Raw genomic sequence first — 23,548 nt, 5'->3', positions numbered from 1 at the left:
TATTTACAATCTTTGTTTTCAGTCATTATCCAGTTTGAAAACAAGCATGTTTCCCATCAAACCCCAAAAAATGAAACATATTTTCACCACTAAAGTTAGTCAGGTGTTGACTCTTTCAGCTGATGAGGGCTTGTTCCCTGCAGAGGCTGCCTTTCACAGATTAGAAACAGTTTTTTTTCTTTTTGCCTTCATCTGGACAACAGAGGGTTTCAGTCATGTAAGAATGGTTCACCATCTTGCAGGGTCACAACTGGGAGGTCATAACCAATAACTGAAAAGTGCCTGAAAGTATTCTCTAACTCTGTTCACTGCTCTTTTTCAAATATCTAATTTATGTTTTATATAAACATATACTCTGCTTCAGAATATACAGTTTAAATCAGAATTATTAGACACCCTTTTAATTGAAAATTTTTAAAATAAAAATAATAAAAATTATTTTTAAATATTTGCCAAATTATGTTTTACAGAGCAAGGACATTTTTACAGTATGTCTGATAATATTTCTTCTTCTGGAGAAAGTCTTATTTGTTTTATTTTGGTTAAAATAAAATTAGTTTTTAAAATCTATTTTAAGGTCAAAATAATTAGCTCCCTTAAGCTAATTTGTTTTTCGATAGTCTGCAGAACACACTATCATCATACAATAATTATCTTAATAATTATCTTAATTACTCAAACCTGCCTAGTTATCCTAAATAACATAGTTAAGCCTTTAAATATCCCTTTAGGCTGTATAGAAGTGTCTTGAAAAATATCTAGTGAAATATTATGATGTACTGTCATCATGGCAAAGATAAATAAAACCAGTCATTAGAAATGAGTTACTAAAACTATTATGTTTAGAAATGTGTAGAAAAACAGAAACTGGGGAAAAAAATAAGCAGGGGGCTAATAATTCAGAGGGGGTAATAATTCTGACTTCACCTGTATATAACTCATGCAATATGGTTTTATAAAGATTTTTTGAATCATCTACATTGTTGTCTAATAATGGTCCTTTAACCTTTGATTATTTAAGGGTGATATGGGAAAAGGATTTGGAGTTTATTTTTAGTGATGAGAAGTGGCTATCTGTCTGCTTAAATATATATCCTAAAAGTACTTCAAAACCTCTATAGAATATTTCCCAATTGTTCTCAGCCATGTTTCATATGTAAAGCCGACATTGGCACAGTGATGTATGTATTTTGGGATTGGGACAAAATCAAAATATACTGGAAAGATTTTCACAACATACTTTAAAAAATAATGAGAAAGACTGAATTGTACAGTGGAACTGTGTTTTGATCATGGTAAAGAATGTGAATTGAATTTTTGTATAAACTACAATTGTATAAACTTGTACAAAAAAATGTATACCGTTATTATGGTCAACTGTTCAGATACCTTTAGTCAATATGTGGCTGACTCAGGCAACCAGACTCTTACCACTGGAAAAATCAACCTATGATTTACATCAAAGATCTGAGGTGTTTTGGTACGTTTCGTCCTCCCTCTGGATTTTTTTGAGGGTACTCAGAGATTAAATTTCTTTCTAAATGTGGTTTATAATTTCTTTTTATTTTTGTCTTTGCTTTCAAGCATTTGTATGCATTTGAATGTTTAACAAAAATGTTTATTGTTTAACTTGTTGTTATGAGACACCAGTACCAGGATAAAGCATCAATGTTCATAATTAAATTGTCAAAACACATTTGTGAGAAGTATTTGATGACGTTACCTTCACTCTTGCTAGATCATGTGGGTTGAGGACCGATCCTTGATAGAATTCCACCTGAGTGAAGTGACGTTTGAACAAGGCTTCCAGCTCAAGATTAGGGGAAATACTAGAGAATTGCAAAAACAAAAAGCATGTATAATGAAATGATTTTGAAAACAATGTGACATTTGATCTCTGCAAGCAGCTAACAAAAGAATTTAAAAAAAGAGCTCACTGGTTAAGCTCCTTATTATATAAAAACAGGCAACTATATTTGATTTATTTGTTTTCCTTAGTAACAGTCATTATATTATTTAATGTAAGGAAAGGTTCCATCAAGCTTATAAAATGTATTCCAAAGGGACTTGTACTCACTTATGAAGAAAAACAATTTCTACATTGACATCATCCCTGTCCTTGTGTAGGAAGTCTTTAAGGAAGTTGGAAACACTTTCGAGCGTGATATGACCACAGACCACAATATGCCTGTAAGGGGGAAAATTCAGCTGAAGAGTGCAACGTAAAATAAAACAAAAACTTTGGCATATCCTAAAAAGGAACATAAGTCAGAATCATAATAATCAAAAATGTCTTGAAAAGATTAAATGTAGTGGCTTTCAAGCATTCACCATCCGTTCTAGACATAACAGCACATGTTGTTTTATCTCATATTTATAAACACGATTTAAAACATTAAATTAAGTGCTTTGAACTTTTCAGAACAAAATCGAATCTTACGTTTTAATGTTGGATTGTCAAATGTTCTTAATAAGCCGTGTCTCTGTGGCCAAACCACCCCTGTGCCGAGACGCATGTTGACATGTAAATCAATACTAACTGACATGTATCGGAACCCCTGTCAAAAGCGATTAAATTGTTTTCGGATCTGTGGCTGCTGTGAACTCTAACCGTGACTTCTCAGGACAGGCACCGAATGAAAAACTTGCAATACATCAGATGGAACAAACAAACAGACTAAACTAGATTGTTCCAGAGGTCACGGTCTTCTGGGGCTCATTTATTGTGACTCCATAGTAAGATCTAGTTTCATACTATAGAGCTGTTCCAAAACCTAAAAGTGAGCTGCCTTGACATCTATTGGCTATATTGGCAGTGCTCAAATAACATTTCATCAACGTATTAGGTAATGCTAAAATCGCAATCATTTAATCGTACTGTTGTTCTTCATTCCTAAAATAATTAGTGTTTCTAAGCAAAACTCACCCAAACAGACATTTTCTTACTTGTTTTCTGAATTAATCTGAGTTTGAGAAAATTGGTTGAGTAAATAATTCAGCGACTCACTCAAAAAAGAACTCACTTCATCTCTGAATGACTCAGTGAGTTTGAATAATTCAGTTCAATCTACGATCAGTGTTTGAACGAATTGATTCAATTAATGAATCAGTGACATCTTGTGGCACAGTAGAAAGAATAACTGAAACTGCTCCAAACTGTTCCAAAACTTAAGTGTGAGCTGCCTTGACATCTATTATCCACATAGGCGGTGCTCGAATAATATTTGGTCAAGTATTAGGCAATGCTAAAGACAAAATATTTCAAGAGTACTGTTGTTCTTTAATCCTAAATAAATCAGTGGTTCCCAACAAAATGTTTGCATTTCAACCAACACTTGCTTTTTTCTAAATGAATCTAAGTTTGAGAAAATAGGTTAAGTGAGTAATTCAACGACTCACAAAAAGAACTAATTTCATCTTGAATTCAGTAAGTTTGAATAAATTATTTTTGTTTGGTGCACCCAAAATCGCATACTTATGCATTATTCCATGCCATGCATCATTAGTGTAAGTAGATGTGTTTACACTGAAAACTCTAAGAAGAATAAGTCCACTTTAATTACACGGGTGATGCTTTTATTTAACTGGTAAATGTTAGTGTAGAAAGGTAAGTGTGGAATGTTGGGCACTTCACACACTCAATGGCAGCTGGATTACTTTATTTATTTCAGATTGTAAAAGCAAAATTCTCCTATGAGAATGATTATACTGCCTTACAATGATGAATGCGGTTATATTCATGGCAGGTATTATTTGGTAGTTTGGTCATTTATTTTACAAATTTGGCAACCGTCAAACATCATCTGGAAATCGATTTGAATTACTGCTTAGTAAAAAAAAAACATTAGTTTTCCATTTGGGACGACACTACAAACATAAATACTGTATACTATATGCTGTTGAGTGTGTAAGTGCATCAGTACATAGTGTATATTGTGCCATTTAGGATGCAGCTTATGATCAGCGTTTGAACTAATTGATTTAACAAATGAATCAGTGACACCTAGTGCCACAGCAGAAAGATTAACTGTAACTGTCAAGTATATCTGTCTGTGGATTGCAAGACAGGAGCGTAACATGAAAGGGCACAACTTGTAGCAAGTACGAGAGGCTTAACTTGCAGTAGTCGAGATCCTATTGTACTGTACGAGACGGCACAATGAGATGTTGTTGGCAAGATGGAACTCAGAACGCTTTCACCAAATATTTTCATGAGTTTTCTCCAAATTTATCCACAACCAATTCATTTGATATCTTATTACAATCATTCATTTAGCAACTCCACCATGCAACTCCGCTCGCTGACTTCTTCATTTGTTTTGCCATGACAGTTATCCTTCTCCCCGTCGCCCTCTGTGGTTACAAATAACAGTACAATGGCAAGCGCATTAAGTATGAAAGCATCCAAAACTTGCAGCTGTACATTAAAAACTGTGATGCTTGGGTTTATGGTTGGGGAAGGTGTAGACATTAATAATTGTGATGCTTGGAGTAGGTGTAGACTTTAATAACGCTGATGGTTGAGTTTAGGTTTAGGGAAGGTGTATGCCTTAATATCTATGATGGTTGAGTTTAGGTTTGGGGAAGGTGTATGCGTTAATAAGCATGATGGTTAAGTTTAGGATTGGAAAACGTGAAGATGTTATTAACAGTGATGGTTGGGTTTAGGTGTGGAGTAGGTGTAGACATAACTAACTAAACGTGACTGATGTACAGTGCCATCTTACTGACAACTTAGTTTTGAGTTATGCCTCTAACCTACTACAGGTTATGCCACTTCATGTTACGCCTTTGTCTTGCAGTCCACAGACAGACCCTACTTAAAACAGTTCCAAACCTAAATGTGAGCCTTCTTGACATCTATTGGCTATATAGGCAGTGCACTAATAACATGTTGTCAAAGTATTAGGTAATGCTATAGATTCAATCATGCAAGAGTACTGTTGTACTTCAATCTTAAATAAATCAGTGTTTCTAAACAAAACGTTTGCCTTAAAAACTCACTCTAACAGACACTAACTTGCTTATTTTCTGAAAGAATATGAGTTTGGGAAAATTAGTTAAGTGAACAATTCAATGACTCACTAAAAAAACTCACTTTATCTCCGAAGGAATCAGTGAGTTTGATGCTGCCTTCACATTTGTCGGCTGTGCTCAGACAACATTTCGTCATGTATTAGTTAATGCTAAAGACGCAATAATTCAAGTGTACTGTTGTTCTTCAATCCTAAATAAATCAGTGTTCTAAACAAAATGTTTGCATATAAAACTTAACTCAAACAGACACTTACTTGCTTATTTCTGAATGAATCTGAGTTTGAGAAAACTGGTTAAGTGAATAATTCAACGACTCACTCAAAAAAAAATGCTTCATCTCCAACTGAATCAGAGAGTTTAAATAAATCAGTTTAGTCTATGATCAGTCTTTGAACTAACTGATTCAATAAATGAATCAGTGACAGTTAGTGGAACAGCAGAAAGATTAACTGAAAACAAAGAAAACTAGTCTTTAAACTACACCCCAAACTACACACTAATGCACTTCAAATTACACATCAAAGTAACACTAAAGAGTTTAACTTGTCTGCAATAATCTGACTCATATAAAAGATTACAGCCATCATTACCATCCAAACAACTTAATGACCACTTCTATTACAGTTGCATAACAATAACAGTGCTTTATTTGTCAAGCAGGGCTTCTATGCAACAGGAGGTTAAAGAGTTGAGCTGTAGCCATGGGGTTTTGCGGATCACTTCACTTCCCATGCTGGATTACTCCAATGCTGCTGTGGTCAAACTCTCGAGAGCTTTAACCATGCACGGTCATCAATCTAAATCTGTCCAAACTAACTCTCTTCCCTCAGACAGATGCAACGTGCTTAAGGGTTTACAAAGAACAGGGGCTGCTGACCCTAATTGTAACTGGATGGATGTGCCTGTGTACTCTCAGGTGCCGCAGAAGTGTGCTTATTTGTGCTGCAATTCAGGGCAAACATTAAGCGGATCTCTTTTGGCCGGAGGGACCCGATGAGGCTTTATGGGTGCAGTGTCTGGATGCTATCACGCATAATGATCTTCACAGATCTGGCCTCTTGTATTTAATGAGTGGTAGTAATTGCACGCTTGACTGTCCCGGGATGAGAAGACTCTGTTGAGTTGATGGCTTGGTGTAAAGCCAGCAGCGTCTGGCAAAGGGGCGGCTTGATGAGAGACACATTATTCATGTTTTCCCATTTCCAAAAATGCCCGTTTCAAAGCTTTAGCTAAATCGGAGGGTTTTGTATAACAATGCTCTCACTCTTTTTCACTCTAGAAAAGCAGAACAGAGTCTCTGGCATAGAGACAAACACACTCTGTCTCGGCTTATGTCAGACATCTTGTCTCCATGTTTGGATGAGCTATCAGCGGAGCGTGACTGTGCTACTGATTGTGTTTCACCACTGCGGGGGTGTTTTTTTTTTTTTACATTGTTTATGGTATTGCCAATGAAAGCAATAGAAGAAATAAAATGGTAAAGAGAAAATTAGGTAAGACTGGTGCCAATGTAAGCTGCTATAGTTAAAGTGCAGACCCGTAGCCAGCCTGGTGAAAAGGGTGATTCCTTTTTCTCAAAAAGTGGACCTTTTTGCAGTTATTCGCCTCATGTTTTATTTAATTAGGAGTTTTAAACACTGCATTTTGGTGACATTTAAAGCACTATTTTTAGCTGGATTAGCTTGTTGGATAGTCATTATAACCGCACTTTTTTGACCCGTTTCCACTGAGTGTTACGGTATGGTTTGGTTGTTTCCACTGTCAAAAGGTACCAAAAGTGAACCGTACCATACCACTTTTAGGGTACCCTTTCGAAGCACAACAAAAGGGTACCAAAAGGCGGAGCAAGACTTAGTGCTATTGATTTACAGAGATACATTACAAAAATTAAAACATTACACCGTAATAATGTATACATATAGTAATGAGCCATGGTTGACCTGAGCTTAAACAATTTTTTTCATCATCTTGATGAACAGCCACAAAGCCAATTAGAAGAGCAGAATCTACCCTGTGCCCTGTAGTTGTTTACAAGGTCGTCTAAAGCATGAGTGGTTTCACTTTGTCTCGAGAGCTCACCTGGCATTTATATTTAAAAATAATGAACCCTTTGAGCTGATGATAATAACGTGCGCGTAACTATTGAAGTGCTTCTGACATTCAATGCTTTCAGAAGAGGACAAATGAGAGTGTTGCTAGGAAAAAAACTATGAAAAAAACAAAGGAGGAGCCTGAAAAAAACTAAGGAGCAAATTATTTTTTTCAGCAATCTAAAAGATGAACAAACTGCTATGTTTAACTGTTATCATCACCTTGTGGACTATTATGAACTCGGAATGACGGAATTACTTTTTTACAAGAGGTTACATGTGGGAGGGTAATAATATTAACTCTGGGGGCCCCATCTGCAGTTATAATCAAATCCTGTTCATAGAAAGGTTAGTAATGAACATTTATACACAAGTATTTATGTGTATAAAGCATCTGCTTTATGAGAAGTGCTTCTCATATGATATGTGAACGACCCATACAGCTTTACTTTGACATTTCCTCGAGCGAGAATAACTTCGACTGAAACATTCCATCGTACACCATGCCCAACAAAAGAGTACCACTGGTACCCTTTTGGCAGTAGAAATACCAGCCTGATAAAGGTGACCCGTACCGTAATGTACCACTCAGTAGAAATGGGTCATTTGAGGTACCAAAAACATTTGATAAATATATAAAATAGAGAAATCTGAAAAAAAAAAACTTATTAATAAATACATATTTATTACTTTACATATTATTAGAAGAAAGCGAGCCAAAGTTCGAGTTTTTAATAAAAAAAAAAAGGTTTTGTTAAAAAAAAAAAAAAAAAGAACATTAAAAGTTCATGGATAACAAAAATAGCCCAATTAGTATTAAAATTAACATTATTATGGTATGCTTTTAGTGCTTCACATTTTTTAATTGGTAATTTTTTCTTTCAAGAATGAGGTCCAAGATTCAGAATAAAAAGAATGGCCTACTTGTAGTGAACGATGACTTCACGTTCATCATATTGTGTTTTCTTTCCCTGCTGGATGTTGGACTCATGAAAAATAATTGTTTTTATTCATTGGAATCCTTCTTTGACAGGTTATTTTCACTATTTATGATGGCATAGCAGTTAAAATAAGACAAATCAGCGCATGTAGACCTTATATCAGTGAGGGGTGGGTCTTTCGCACCACACCAACCACCCCTGGCTACGGGCCTGAAGTGCACTCAGTAATACGTACTTACTAAATTTTAATTATGATGTTTCCATTATTAGAATAATCAGGAATTAAAAGTGTCATGTTTAAAAGAAATATTAGGCAGAACAATTGTTTGAAAGACACTGATTAAAGTAACGGTCACACTGTAAAACCCAACAGTCAACTTTATCAAATAAAATCGTTAACTTAAAATTGACTCAAAGTTAATTCTACTCATTTGAAAAGAGTTTTAAACTTAGTGTTAAAGGTAATGAATTAATTAAATACCTTATTACTTCGACTTAAATGGAGTAAGTTCACAGTACTCATATAGATTAGTTCATTTAATTCAAATGTTTTGTAGCAATCGGTTTCTTAAAACAGTTTGAGTGGTATTAACATATTGGGTTTTATAGTACTCAGTTGGTTTGACTTCTCTTCATTTGTCGGGATTTACTTTGCTCAAATTGCTTCGTTTACTCAAATGGATTAAGTTCACAGTACTCATTAAGATTAGCTTTTAAACTTAAATGGTTTGTTGCAATAGGTTTCCTCAAACGGTTTGAGTTACCTTAACTTGTGTTTTACAGTTCACTTAATATTCAGCTTTGTAAATTGTTTAAAAGGTACAAATGTTTTGCTAAATTTATATCTGTATATAATTTGACCAGTTTAAATCAGGTTAATATTTTTCATGTAATTAAAAATATTTTGCTTAAAGTACTTGTGGACTTAAAAGTTTCCAGTTATGGAAAAGCTTGTTTTTTTCTAGATGATCTACTGTATTTGCATTTTTATTAAAATGTTTATCCTCATCTTTTATTGATTTATTTCATTTTTTGACTGTATAGCCGCACTCTGGGCCTAAAATTAACACATTAAGTGCCAACAGTGAATACAAATCTGCACTGGTTAGCATTTTTAATGATGTTACTCAGTAGCTGTCCAATAAATGTAGAATGATTTATAAATTGCCATCAACAAAAGGTTTTTGCATAGTTTTAACAATCTTACTGCTAATTGATGTATAATAACAGTAATTCAAGTAATAATAAAAATTAGGATATTACAGAGTCCAGTTTCTCAAACCCCTGACCACCGGCAGGTGTCTCAACATGTTAGTTTTAGACCCTGGCTTCACAAATAACAATTAAAATTGAAATCACAGACTAAATAATAATATTTAGACGTAAATTGAAACGAACATCAGAGCATTTAACAAGAAAAACAACACATTTGAAATATAAAAATACTTAAATAATTTTTGGTAAAAAACAACTTAAAATCTAAACACTGAAGATGTCTCCAACGGAAAAATACACACACTAACAACACCACACTGTGAACAACACACAGTGAAGAGAACACTTGGGTTACACAAAATGTTACACACAATAAGGTGAAATAAAAATGCACAAACTGAGCAAGCAAATGCAGAAGGGAAATTACCCAGCATGCACCGTGAAAACATGCCAAAAAACAAACCATCAAAAGAAAAAAAGGAAATTATAACCAAAAAATAGAAGAACTTAAAAACAACAAGCTCGAACATCAGCCTCAGCAGCGAAACCACTGATACTGCTCTAATCCTTAAACTGAGCAACCATTTCAGAGCCGAACGAAAAGTCTGTTTCCGCACTCACCACAGACGTTTATAACGAGCAGCGTTTTCATAAATACTGAGGAGAGCATCAACGGATGAAAGCGGTGCAGGCCTGCCCTTCTTTTCAAAACGTGAAAGCAGAGCTTGAGATGGACCACATGTGTAGTCCATATGGGGCTCCATCATCATTACGATAAACAACTTGATGCAGGGGAACAATAATGAATTTAATTTGCCAACTCTTTAGCAAGTAACATGTCTTAAAAAGACTGTAATTATTCAGAAACACTCCATTATGTCATATCTGACAGCAATTTTCCAGTATATGCTGAATGATTGGTTATCACTCAATAACTACCAGATATGGAACATTAGGGGAAAAAAAACGAGAAGGTTAATGGCAAACAACTGTAAGCTCATTAAAGTGTAAATGGCGTATTTGTGTAATTGTGAGGTTTGTTTCCGAGGCCTTGTTTACATATGGTATTGAGATATGTATATTTTTTATAAATCTATTGTTTATTTATTTCTGAACAAGGGATAGCATCGATTAATTAACGTTCGCCAAGAACGTAAATGTACCCAAATTAGCAGTAACAGTTGTCATTGGTGGTATCTTAGCCAGATATTAAGGATATTATTGTTTATTTTAAAGATATAAAAATACAAATTCGTGAACGACTATGAATTGATGAACGACAAAAACAACCACAACGATATCAAAAAGCCTATTGTTCACAATGTTGATAATTAAGAAGCCGTTCTTATTCTTATCAAATCATAACTGGACAACGTTGGTGTAAATGGGGGATTATTGGGGCACCTGTTTACATTTTACCACATTTCTAGGTCTTGGAAAGCAGATTCACAATTAATGTGGTCAAATATGTGCCACAAAATACCAGTTAATCTCCTCCTAATGCCTGACCTTATTCATAAACACTACAGGACCTGTTGCTGAAGTAAACTTAGTTCCTAATGAGGTCTAAATTAGTCTTGATTCTTACTCAAACCCAGAATGTTTGTAATATATTTGCAGGTATCACAGTAGAAATGCGGATTTAAATCATTCAAATTGTGCAAAGTTAGGCTGTCAATGTGAGATCAGAAAAGGCCATGCCTACACATGTCCATAGAACCATCTCATCTCAACCATCTCATCTCAACATTCAACATGTTTTGCGATGGGCACAACTGACTTCATACTGCATCTCAGTTTAAACCAATAAAATTAATAATAGGATTTATGTGGTTTTCAAATTGGGTTTCTACTGAATCACATGGCAATGCAGATATTTAATGTGGAGCAGCTATACTGTTCTACAGTTATGAATTTTTATCTGTTCTACAGCTATCAATATTTTATTTTTCAATCATCTTCTTTGAAATAACCATGGGATTTCTGTTAAAATTATACCTATTTCGCAATTCAAGTTTTCTTTAAAAAACAACAAGTTAAGCCTCATTTCCAATGAGCAGCACTGTTCAGTGCAAACTGGTACAGTATGATCCAGGATAAACCTAACTTATGTTTCCACTGTTAACAGTGCCCTTTACTTGATCAACGTTACTTGACAGACATAGGGTATGCCAGAAAAGAACAAACAAAAAAAGTATTCGAAACAGCTCTGATGTGTACCGGAACTCCTCTGTGGCCATCCTTTTAGAAACGTGCTGCACAACCTTTCCATTTCTCACCATGCAATAGAGCTCTCTTTGCACCCTTCCTTTACCGATGATACATAAAAATGTCTGCACATCCTACATTGACCATGGCTCATTTCTGTGTGCTGACATTATTGTATACATATTTTTAAAAATGGTGGCTCTTGTAGTATGTACGTATTTATTCGGATACCCATTAAGGTATCAGAGTACGGTGTGAGCTAACCCAATAAAAGGTTAACAAAACAATATGGTTAGCTATTTGGGACCATTTATATCTTCTGACAGTGGAAACTATAATAACTGTGTACTGTCGTTTTGTGGAAATGTGTTATCATATAAAAGCAGGTAACTCTTTTTTCCATGTTTATGGTAATTGTTAAATAAACCATAAATAAATAACTTTATGAATAACATACTTAAGAACTTAACTGAATAGATCATTTAAAAAGACTCTTGTAGTATTAAAAGGCTCTAGTTCACAAATGTGTTGTCAGTCAATTTTATCTTTATAAACTAATACAGTATATATTTTAAAAAAGAACATTGGTATAAATTTTTACAAATGTGGGGTTGCAGTTTTTTATTATGTTGGTATATTTCTATTAATATTCATTTTGGTTTCATTTTTAATTTAATTAACATTTTGATTTAATGTAAACAAGTGTAACTTTTTTATCTTTAAAATCACAAAAAAAAAAATTAACATTAGAGCTGTTTATGAATGTGATTCTGCACTGATAAAAATAAAAATTGATTTGAAATTTTCAAACTGCATTATTATTCTCTCTTAAATCAATTATGAGCTTCTAGGCTAATTACACTCAAAATAACACTCAAATGCCGACAAAAAGGAGTGCTTGTGAGTTTGGCTCATGTAAGTTGATTCTTATGTCATACAAGATTTACGTAAACAGCTCACTAAAAACACTGGTGTGATTCGCTTAAATGTTAAACAACCTGTAATTTTTTTTTTTTATCTGAAAACAATTAGAGCAGTGTTTAATGTATTGCTGACTAATACACTTAAATGATGCCATTTCTAATTTCCAGTATGGTTTACAGAAAACGGAAATACCAAGAAACTTTAATATGTTGTGCAGTTTATTAGACTCCACAAACAGCATTATAACACAACCTTAAAATGTATTCAGGATAATAAAACAGAGCTGTTTCTTCCTCACAAGAGCATGACCAGAACAAAACAGAAGTGGTCGACTGTGGCATAATAAAAGCTCTGCTGCTTTTGTCACATCACACTATTCTCTTATCAGCAAAGTGATTAATGCACACTGGCTTTTCATTTTCAGCCAACCACTTAATTTTCAGTCATGCCACTACTAAATCACCATGTGTAAGATCTGATTTAATTAAAAATCTGTGATCTTCACTGCCTGTAAGATATATGATATAATATAAGCATCACCCTGTACAAGAAGCACTGCATTAAATTCCATTTTTCCATGCCTTGTCTTTAAAATATGGAAATTTATTTCACCCCAGTGTTTTTAATGGTTTCTGCATAGCCTGCTGATACTAATACTGCTTGTAATACTGCTTTACTTTCATTTCATTTTATGAATAGTCACATAAATCTTTCACCAGATGTTATCACTGGAGGCGACGCAGTGACGCAGTAGGTAGTGCCGTCGCCTCACAGCTAGAAGGTCACTGGTTCGAGCCTCGGCTGGGTCAGCTGGCGTTTCTGTGTGGAGTTTGCATGTTCTCCCTGCATTTGTGTGGGTTTCCTCCGGATGCTGCGGTTTCCCCCACAGTCCAAGACATGCGCTCCAGGTGAATTGGGTAGGCTAAATTGCCTGTAGTGTATGGGTGTGAATGAGTGTGTATGGATGCTTGCCAGAGATAAGTTGCAGCTGGAAGGGCAGCCGCTGTGTAAAACATATGCTGGATTAGTTGGTGGTTCATTCTACTGTGGTGACCCCAGATTAATAAAGGGACTAATCCGATAAGAAAATGACTGAATGAATTAATGATTATTGTTGCTGAAAAAAACATTGCTGTGCACAGAACCCATTGCTTCAGTGTTCTTGTTTTGATTTTTAAATCGATTTCAGAAACAAATTTTTGCCACAGCTAAATAAGGAACAACAAGATAGCATAAATATAATTAGCATTAACATGGAAAAAAATGAGTGTTATCTACTTTTGTCATATAATAACACATTTTCACCAAACGAAAATTTTTGTTTCCACTGTCAGAAGTTATGAATAATACCAAATAGCTAACCATATTATTTTGTTACACTTCCATTGGGTTACCTCACACAGTACTCGGGTATCTTGATAGTAAGTAAATAATGAAATATTGTTCATTGATTGTGACTATATCATTTATGTTAATTTGATGCTGGGATCTGTGTGTTTTGTTCTCTTTCTCTCTTTCTTTCTTTCTTTCTTTCTTTTCTTTCTTTCTTTCTTTTCTACTTTTTTTTTTTCTTTCGGTGGGAGGATCTGGAAGTTATCTGTGCAAAAGAATCTGTTATATCTCAGCAAGACAACGTTCAATGCAGTAAGCTGTCCAGCATCACAGACTATAGATCAGACTGTCAGCTATGCACGAATAGTTCTCCATACACACCTAAGCAGAAGTCAGAGAACCAGATGACTGAACTTCCATTGATCTCACTCATTTTAATCCATTGTGAAAACCATATCAGTAACGGCATTTCTATATGCCATTCACCCTCTTTTCAACTCTCGCTCCATGCCAACGTTCTCGTTCTCAGTGTGGCTTGGATTGCGGAGTGAATCTCAGAGGCGGCGCATGAGCTCAGAGTTTAGTCAGGGTTTATGTCAGTTTCAGCCGTGCTCTAATGGAAACCACAGAGACCCTGGGCTGATCCAACAGAATGCTGCTCTATATTACAGTCATAGATCCAGATCTGTGTTCCTGTTCTGATGGTTAAAGGCTATGCTGAACACACGCTGACATTAAAAACCTGGCTATGCACTGCAGTGAATTTAAAAGTGGAGATTACGCAAACTATTGCTAGCCTCTGCACATCATGACCTTAGCGTCAGGGCTCAAGACAAATGAAGGAACATGTCTGAAGATCCACTAACCTCTAAGCAGAAAGATTTAGGCCAAACTACTTCATAGCTGACAAATAGCAGAATCACTCATTAAAGATGGTTGTCAAAATCACAGTTTGGTTTTAACAAAAGTCATGTGCTGTTTAAAGGATTCTTTAGTATAAATAAACATAATTCAAAGTGTGGTTTTAGCTAGATTGTTTAATGTTTTAATGAGAGCTTATAAGCTCTCTTATGCTCATCAAGCCTTATGCATTGCCTCAAAATACAGCAAACTTGTAAAATGTTGAAGTTAAAATGAACTGTTTAGGAACAAAATCTTGCAGTAAAAATTTAAAGTGAAATTTGGTATCAAAGTCTTAAACAGGTTCACAGATATTTCATTAATGCAGGACATTGTCTCATTCAGTTTAAAGTGCTTCATCATTCCAAGTGTAAAATGAATAAAATATTTCCAAAGGTGTCGCCATTGTGTGACAAATGTCAGTTTGGCTCAATCCTTTGTTATGTGTCCCAAATTACAGAGTTTCTGGAATAAAATATTTCAAGTTTTTTTCAAATAGATTAGACGTTCCAATAGAACCAGATCCTAAATTAATTATATTTGGAGTGTCCGACTAATTTTTGAGACTTACACAAGTACAACAACAGTTTGTTTCATTTGGGTTCATCTCTGCCAAAAAACAATTTCCTTTTGTTTTGGAAGTAAAAAGAATATTTAAATTATGGCTGACAGAGTTAACGGGTACATTACATCTGAAAAAAAAATTTGGTACACCTTAATAGACAAGGTTTTGTTATTTGAAAAAAAAAAAAAAGTTCTACTTTTAATTCCTTTCTACAAACTTGTGATTGATATGTTAACTATGCCTTTAGTACCCATTTTTCCTATTGGATAGCAATAGCAGACGATTGGTTGGGGAATGCATGTTTATTTTTTTGTTTAATTTTTATTCTTATGAATAAAATGTCTTATTGTTAAAATGTAAGTTTTATGTTTATATATAAAAAAGTGTATATACAAGTGAATGTCTGCTAAAATTTTTAATAATAAATATATATTTAAACCAAGAAACTAAAATGAATTTGAGTGTAAAATGAATGAATGTTTAAATAAAAAGCTCAAACTATAAATAAAAATATTACTATTATTATTATTTATATGATAAAATATTGAATATATTTTATATTTTAAAAAATTCCCTTTATTGCAAAGCTGAATTTTCAACAGCCAATACTTCAGTCTTTTGTGTCACATGATACTTTGATACTGATACTTTCTGATACTTTGTTTTAAATGTAATTAAATAAACATATTAATGGATGAAACTTTTGTTTTTGTCAATATTCATTGAGGCCCCAAAACATATTATGGTTGTGTATTCATAATAGGGCTGCACATTATTGGAAAACATGTATATAGCAAAATTTTGTTTTCCTCCAATATATTTGCCGATAAATACAAGATGACTTGAAAAGCTTTTTTATTTTGTCTTTTTTTGAAAGAATTCATCATTTTTGGTAGATTACTATACTATTACAATACAAAATTGTTGCAAACAATTTATACGTGTTGAATTTAAACAAACAAATTAAATTTAGCAATGTCACAACTTAATTTGTTTGTTTAAATTCAGCCCAAATAACCTGTTTGAGGGATTATCTTTGAATATTTGTTTTTTTTTTAAGTGTATTAAGAATGTTATGCATAATACATAATAACCAAATTACAAGCATAAATAAATACATAAAAGTATTAGTTAAAATGACCAAAAAAAAAAGCTTTTATGATTTTCTTCACATAGTACTTGGGCACAGAACTTTTTAATAATTAAATGTAAAATATCCCTGTATAGTTTTTTTTTTTTTAAATCAAATTATTAATTAAATATAATCAATCTTTTTAAGCTAAAGCTTCAAACAATATAATTTATTATGCTTTTATGCTTTCTTGAAATGCTTAGTAATAAATCACAATTTTAAAAACAAACATGCAAACAATACATTTCACTACACTATGGATAAACTATTGTGCCTGATCAACTATAATCATCCCTGGAAATTGCACTTGCCATGTGAATACTGCAATATCGATGCTGAAACAATATATTGTGCAGCCTTAATTCAAAATTTGACACTGTCACTCTGATACTGACTGTATTTGTCCATCACATACCACCAATAATTAAAAACACCAATGTGTCTTTAAAAAAAACAGAAAATCAATCATCAACAAAAATCATCTAAGTCTTGTGTAGTGACCTCTGTGAGCTAAGCATCCAATCATATGTGATTGTATATTTTTACTTAAATTACACACTAAAAAACATCCTGGTTGAAGTTAAGTCAGTACTGGAAATGTACTCATTAATAATAAAAAATGGCTGAAATAATTGGACAATTATCTAATAATTCATTTTAAGTAATAAAACTACACTGAGCATGACTAAAGTCAGCATTTATATAACATTTATCCTCCAACTCTTATTCATAAACACCTACTCAAGGACTTTATTTCTGGTAGAAAAAAAGGCTTGAGGTCTTGAATTTTTTATTATTATTTTTTTTTTTGAGTTTATGCAAAATTGCCCTCTAACAGTACGCATTTTGCACCAGTCTGTCGGAAATGTGCTGACAGAGGAAATAAATATCCCAACACATTTATTTGGAGGTGTCGTGATGTGTCCGTTCACGAGCACACAGTCCCATGCATATTTAAACAATAAGGCGAAGCCTGGTGCCCGTCTTTCTGCTCAGCCAGAGAGCTGGAGCCTACTGTAATTGCAACCAGATGCATGCGGAGTCAGAGAGAAAGTGAGAGAAAGAGAGAGCCTCAGCTCTTTTGACAAGGCCTTCTCTCAACACCAGACTGCGAATCCAAACGTGGGGCCGAGGCCAAACATAACATTTCATCAATCTTGTTTCACTGACAGCGAAACGGCATCAAACAAAGGGGCTCCTAATGGCTTTCTCCCGACTCAGTATTTGCCCTCAAATTCAGATGATGAAAGCCGGACGTGACCGTGGGCCTGCTTCACGCTGCGAAATGGGTTGGGAAAAAAAGTGTACGCACTAGAGAGAGAACTTAAATGCGGGAGAATCGCTGTGCTGATGACAAGGCCGTGTTTGAGCCAGAAACGAGTGGAGGGTTTCAAAATATCCACATTCACATTCAGGGGTCATCTTTGAAAAGGAACAGAAAAAACGGGACATGGTAATAAAAGTACCAAGCGGGGCAAAAAAGCAAGCCAATTGCAATGGAGCAGCTCCAGTGCGAGAGCTGAGGCATCCAGGCATTCAGGGTGTGCGCTGACTGAAGATCAGGGCCAGAGTCATGTCACACAGAGATGAGGTGAAGGGCCAGCAGTGACGCACAGCCAGAGAGGCTCTTTTCACTGCAGCATGCAAAATAAAATAAAATAAAAAAAAGCCAACAGACATCCATTCACACACAGCATGCTAGCGATGAATCAAGCATGATGGACAAAACTTAAAAAACACAAAACTGAAACAAACACAAGACAATGATGACACTAAGTAAACTGCCTTTTTTAAAATCTCGAACTAGTGACTTTTCATCAATCATAGTATTCGCTTCTATCACAAATGCCAAACAAACATTGATTCTACGGCAGCACATACAGTAACGGATGGAAAACCAACAGTAGTCACTGTAATGAAATTAAAATGCAGCAGATGTGTTACGGAAAAGAAGCCATGGACACAGAGCAAAGGGCATGGACATGTGGCTTCGATGGCCAAGGTCTCCAGTCACAGTGTGACATTCATTTATCCTATCTTTTTTTTTTTTTGTCTTCACTAACCCCATTTCTCTCTATCAGAGATGGGGGTGCGTGAGTCACACAACCACACCTGTTCTGGATTTTGACTTACTTTCTGCCTCGTGTCGAGTTATAACTCCCTCCGTATTTCTTCCGATTAAGGATGAGAGCAGCAATTTCTGGCACGTAGCGAGCAAACATGGCCTACATGCATGGAACAGAAAAAGAAAAGGGCATGCAAAGAGGGGTTCTGCTGTGACCAAAGCCACAGAGGCACCTGGAATACTTACTTTCTGCCATTTACCGCACTATAGGAACCACCATATTTCTTGCGGTTTCCTATTAACTCTATGATTTCAGGGACGTAGCTGGCAAACATGGCCTAAGGAGAAGATGGGAGACAGAAGCAGAGGCTAAAAAAGAGAGCGGAGAGACCCGTACGAGTCTGGAAATTTTTTTTCCCCGACCGCTGAGATCTAGAAATTGACATGTATTTTGTTGGAAAAAAAATTAAATAAAACAAATGAAAACTGATCATATCTAAATGATATACAGTAAAAAAGTCAATTTTTCATTTAAATTGAGGGGGAAATTGAATCATGGACAAAAAGCCAACTTTGGAGACACTCCACTGGACCGCAGATAGCATTTGTAGTGCTGTCCATCTGTTTTCTCTGACAGAGCAAAAAGCTGTCTTGTGAAAAGCAAGAGAAAAAAAAACCTACATGCCATGTTTTGTCCAACAAACACTAATGCAGTGGCAAGTGGATTTGAATAGTCCAGCCTGATGGCCCACAGCTGCAAAGCACATTAAGACTCATTAGTGTCCTTTAAATGAGCTGGATGCGCTTTGCAAGATGGCAGCCTTGACAAAATTCTGTTTTATCTCCACTCTGTGCTTTACTTGGGATCTTAATCCCAAAGTTGTCAGCCTGACCTTCCTCGAAAAAAGAAAAGTTGTATGAGGTTCTTCACCTCTCTCTTGGGCCCTGATGAATTATGACATCTGCCTGATCAGATCTGACGGTTTACAACATTTCCATACTGAAGCCATTAATTGGACACCTGATATAAAGCAGAGCGGTGATTATTTCCAGCCCTGCTCAAAAACACAAAGAAATAGCAGATTGCTATGGAAACTTCTGGACAGCTGGATATTTGTGTCCAGTGATAGAAGAGAAGTGCATCTGTCCTGCATTACATATATATTAACATCACATGAGACTTTTTGAATGCCTGAGGCAGATCTATAAGGTTGAGATTGACTCTTTCACACACCCAGGGCCCTACACTGTAAAAACAAATACTGGTCGCCTTAAATCTTTAAGTTGAATCAAATTAACCTTATGAGTCTATTAAACCTATATTATATTAAACTGACTTAAAACAGCTTGTGTAAACTTGTATAAATTATGTTAGAACATGATTAACTTAGTTAACAAGTTACAATGAATTAAAACTCTATGTTGTCATGACTAATTGATCCAATCATTTTTTACAGTGAACGACTGGATGATATATATTGATTCTTGAATAGACATGGGCTGATACAATTTCCATCAACCTTGGATAAAAATACCACAGTAAAAAGCTCACAAATATAATAAGGGAATAATCCTCAGAATTGTGTAATATCTGGAAGTTTTTTTTTTTTTTAACTTTGTGAAAAATAAAAATATTGAAGAAGCTTTGGAAGTCTGAAGCTGTGGAATGTGAATTGCTGTTTGATTAGATTTATTTTATTATTTTTATTTGTTTTATTATATTTTATCTATTTTTTAATTATTTTTAATAATTATTATTACATTTTTATTTTAACCTAAACCTGTCTGGGGTACGTTTTGGGTATTGGAATTTGATTTTTTGTAAAACCTAATAAAGAAATGTTATACCATATATTACCATGGTATGGTGATTACTGCTTTAAAATAAATATTTTTTAAATGTCTGGGTATAAAAAAACAACAACTGTTTACCTAATTGAACACAATATATTTTATTACGATAAACATTTAAAATGTTTTGGAACAGTAAACATGTCAGGCTAAATTATTAAAATAAATCATTGACTTCTGCTGCCATTATTAGTTTTAATAACACAGATTTTTTCACAACATATAAAAACACATTTTAAAAAAACTCTTACATATATCTAAGGAATGGTATAACAGAAAATGTTTGCGGTATTAAAACCTTGACCTTTCCAAACCGCAGTAAACCTCGGTAAACCTTGAAGCTGGTTATCGTCCCATGCCTATTTTTGAATTTAAATAATTTCCATAAACTATTACTCTTTCTTTTTTCATGAAAGAAGTTCAGAAGGACATCATACTCACAAAAAATATTTAAAGAAAAAAAAGATATATACGATATAAAGATATCAAATATATACGTTCACTAGTTACCAAATGCATTCTGGATCACACAGTATATTCAGATTCTATTCAGATATTTTTACATAAGCAATTTACATAACAATGAAGTGTATCATAATCCTATGCAAACAAAAGTGGTACGAAAAATACTCCTGATTCTCTATAATTCTGCTAATTTATCAAAATATCCCTTCATTTTAAAGGATTTTTTTAATTATATATATTTTTAGACTTTACATTTAATGATTTAATAGTTGTTTGACTGAAATAACTGTTTTCAGACTGACAGTAAATAATAATAATAATAATAATAATAATAATAAGTACACTGTAAAACCCAACAGTCAACTTTATCAAATGAAATGAGTGTAGTTAACTCAAAATTTAATGAAAGTTATCTCTACTCATCAAAGAGTTTTGAACTCAGGTAAGGTAATAAGTTAATAAAATACCTCATTACTTCAACTTAAATGGAGTATGTCCACAGTACTTATATAAGTAAGTTTTTTTTTTTTTTTTTACTCAAAAGGTTTGTAGCAATCGGTTTCCTTAAATGGTTTAAGTTGCCTTAACCTGAAGGGTTTAAAGTTGGTTTGAGTTTATTGAGGCCTCTAAAGCTTTTGATAGGGTTAATCATCAAAAGCTTTTTATTAAATTAAAACAAAGAGGAATATATTTATAGTATTTTAAGAACTTTAACTTATTGGTACTAATCAAAGTATGTGGATTAAGTAGGGCAATTCTGTATCAGATAAATTTAAAGTCTGTAATGTAGTATGACACGAAGGTTTCCTTTCACTTGCTCTTTGTAATGTTTACATGAACGAGTTGTCTGAGGAATTTAGTGACTGTAGGGCTGGATGTGTGCTTGGTCATGCTATAATAAATCATTAGCTGATCTTTTCCACTAGTAGTTCTGGCTTTCAGCAACTGCTTAATATTTGTGCAGATTATGGAGCGAGATATGATGTGCAATATTATTCAAAAAGAGTGACGTGTAGAGCCACATAACAAAGACATATGATTTGTCCAGATTTTTATTTGTCAGGGCAAGTTTTAAATGTTAGTAAAATTGTTAAATATTTAAGACATGTCATTACTGAAGATATGAATGATGATAATGATATTGTATGTATAGGGAACATCGAAAGTTATATGCTCAAGCAAACATGCTGGTGAGAAAGTTTTATTTGTGTTCAGAGCAGGTAAAGGTAAAGCTCTTTAGAACTTATTGCAGTCCTTTATACACAGCTCCCTTGTGGTATAATTAAAAAAAGGGGTCTTCATAAGCTGCAGGTTGCATGTAATGATTGTATGAGGATTCTTCTTAAAAAAATGTTTAAAAAAAAATTAGATTGTGTAGTGCAAGTGAATTATTCTGTAGGTTAAAAGTTTGATAATTTTTGCTTTGATGAGAAATTTGATCTATAAGTTTCTATCCAAAAGAATTCTCAGAATAGTATTTTAATGTTGTTAATAAACCCTGCGTTTACTAAGGCGTGTTATCAGTCAAATTTTTCATGAAATATTGACATCACTCTCTTTTTTAATGTATATTGTGTGGTTTGTATTTTGTTTTGTCTTTTTGTACTACTGAACCTTGTCTGGAAAAAAGAATATATGAAGAGTTGCAAAACCCTAAAAATCCATCAGACCTCTTTTTATTTTTTTTTTATTTTTTTATTTTTTTTTAGTAAATAAGCATTTTCTATCAGGGTCCTCTGATTAGGTTCAGAAGTTTAATTTTATATATAATGATAAGGTTATTAGCTAGTAAATAAAGTAACTTTTTCTTCAAAAATGCCAGTTTATACAATACTTTGGTTTTTCACAAAGTAGATTTTCTTTTGCGTCTAAACCAGCTAAATCCACTTCTGCTTTTTTTTTTTTTTTTGCAAAAACCTCTAAATCCACCTATTGCGTTAAGACAGTGTACTTAGTAGAAACATAACTAAAGATGCAATAAGAAATGATTAAACCAAACATAAAACACCTAAAATTTAAATATATAAATCTGTCAAGTGGCAGTTCATTCCGCTGTGGTAAACCAAGGAGTAAGCAGAAGAAAAAAGAATTAATGAAACCTGTCAAGTGCATTAATCAATAACATTAAAACTGACATTAATTAAATCTTTACAATCTGTTGTCATTTCTGATATTTGGAATTTAGATTTAATGTAAGTAGAACAATGTAAACATTGTAAACTAAGCTTGTTAGATTCATATAATGTAGTGTAAAAACATTGCGAACATCAATATCTTTGCATTGTGTATAAAAGCTTCTTAGGCCTATAGGTAATATGAAGTAATATTAATAATGTATAGTTGTATACACATTTATTTTTTTAAATAGCTTACTTTAGCAAATAAAACACAAGGTAGGCTGTGTAGGATTTCTCTCAGACATTTTAGAAGCTGTCATTCATTTATTCACACCATACTCAAGGTCTTTGTCTCATTTTCATCTTTTGTTTATCCTCATAGCATCCATGTGGAGTAAAAGAACAGCATCTTAACTGTATCTTTTGTAAAAATAGAGTAAGGTAGGATATGTTTTCATTTGCCATTCACTAACAGTCTGACAGGCTCATCCAATACATCAAACTCTATACTTTAAAATCTAAAGCAAAAGCTTGATAAAACAGTCTCCTTATAACAGCCGGCATATCAGCGTGCCATTACATTGAAAACATATGATTCGATTTGCACCTTCTGATTGGTTTTCGTGACACATCAGCTTTTACTGTCAAATGCAAGTGGCATTTAGAGGCTTTTGTTTGTTTGCAAAGTTATTTTTGAATGTGTCGA

General features: G+C 33.9%; 1 protein-coding gene across 50 annotated transcripts in view; it reads right to left on the bottom strand.

Annotated features, from left to right (window-relative positions):
• Window positions 1–23,548, bottom strand: part of kcnma1a (potassium large conductance calcium-activated channel, subfamily M, alpha member 1a) — a 368,370-nt gene that overhangs the window by 105,071 nt on the left and 239,751 nt on the right. For 32 of the 50 annotated variants that reach the window (XR_012388642.1, XR_012388643.1, XR_012388641.1 and 29 more), the window contains exons 9-11: window positions 18,656–18,747; window positions 2,078–2,188; window positions 1,724–1,829 (exon numbers count right to left, since the gene is read on the bottom strand). Coding sequence is in view for 46 of the 50 variants with exons in the window: in XM_009307243.5 (XP_009305518.1) it covers window positions 1,724–1,829; window positions 2,078–2,188; window positions 18,656–18,747 (309 nt within the window). In the remaining 4 variants the exon portion in view is untranslated. Of the gene's footprint in view, window positions 1–1,723; window positions 1,830–2,077; window positions 2,189–18,477; window positions 18,570–18,655; window positions 18,748–23,548 lie in introns of all 50 variants that reach the window. The other 18 variants (XR_012388644.1, XM_021480639.3, XM_073919853.1 and 15 more) reach the window with 3 other exon arrangements.

Source organism: Danio rerio, chromosome 13 (genome assembly GCF_049306965.1).
Source record: "Danio rerio strain Tuebingen ecotype United States chromosome 13, GRCz12tu, whole genome shotgun sequence".
Lineage (NCBI taxonomy): Eukaryota > Metazoa > Chordata > Actinopteri > Cypriniformes > Danionidae > Danio > Danio rerio.
This window is presented reverse-complemented; position numbering and strand designations above follow the sequence as displayed.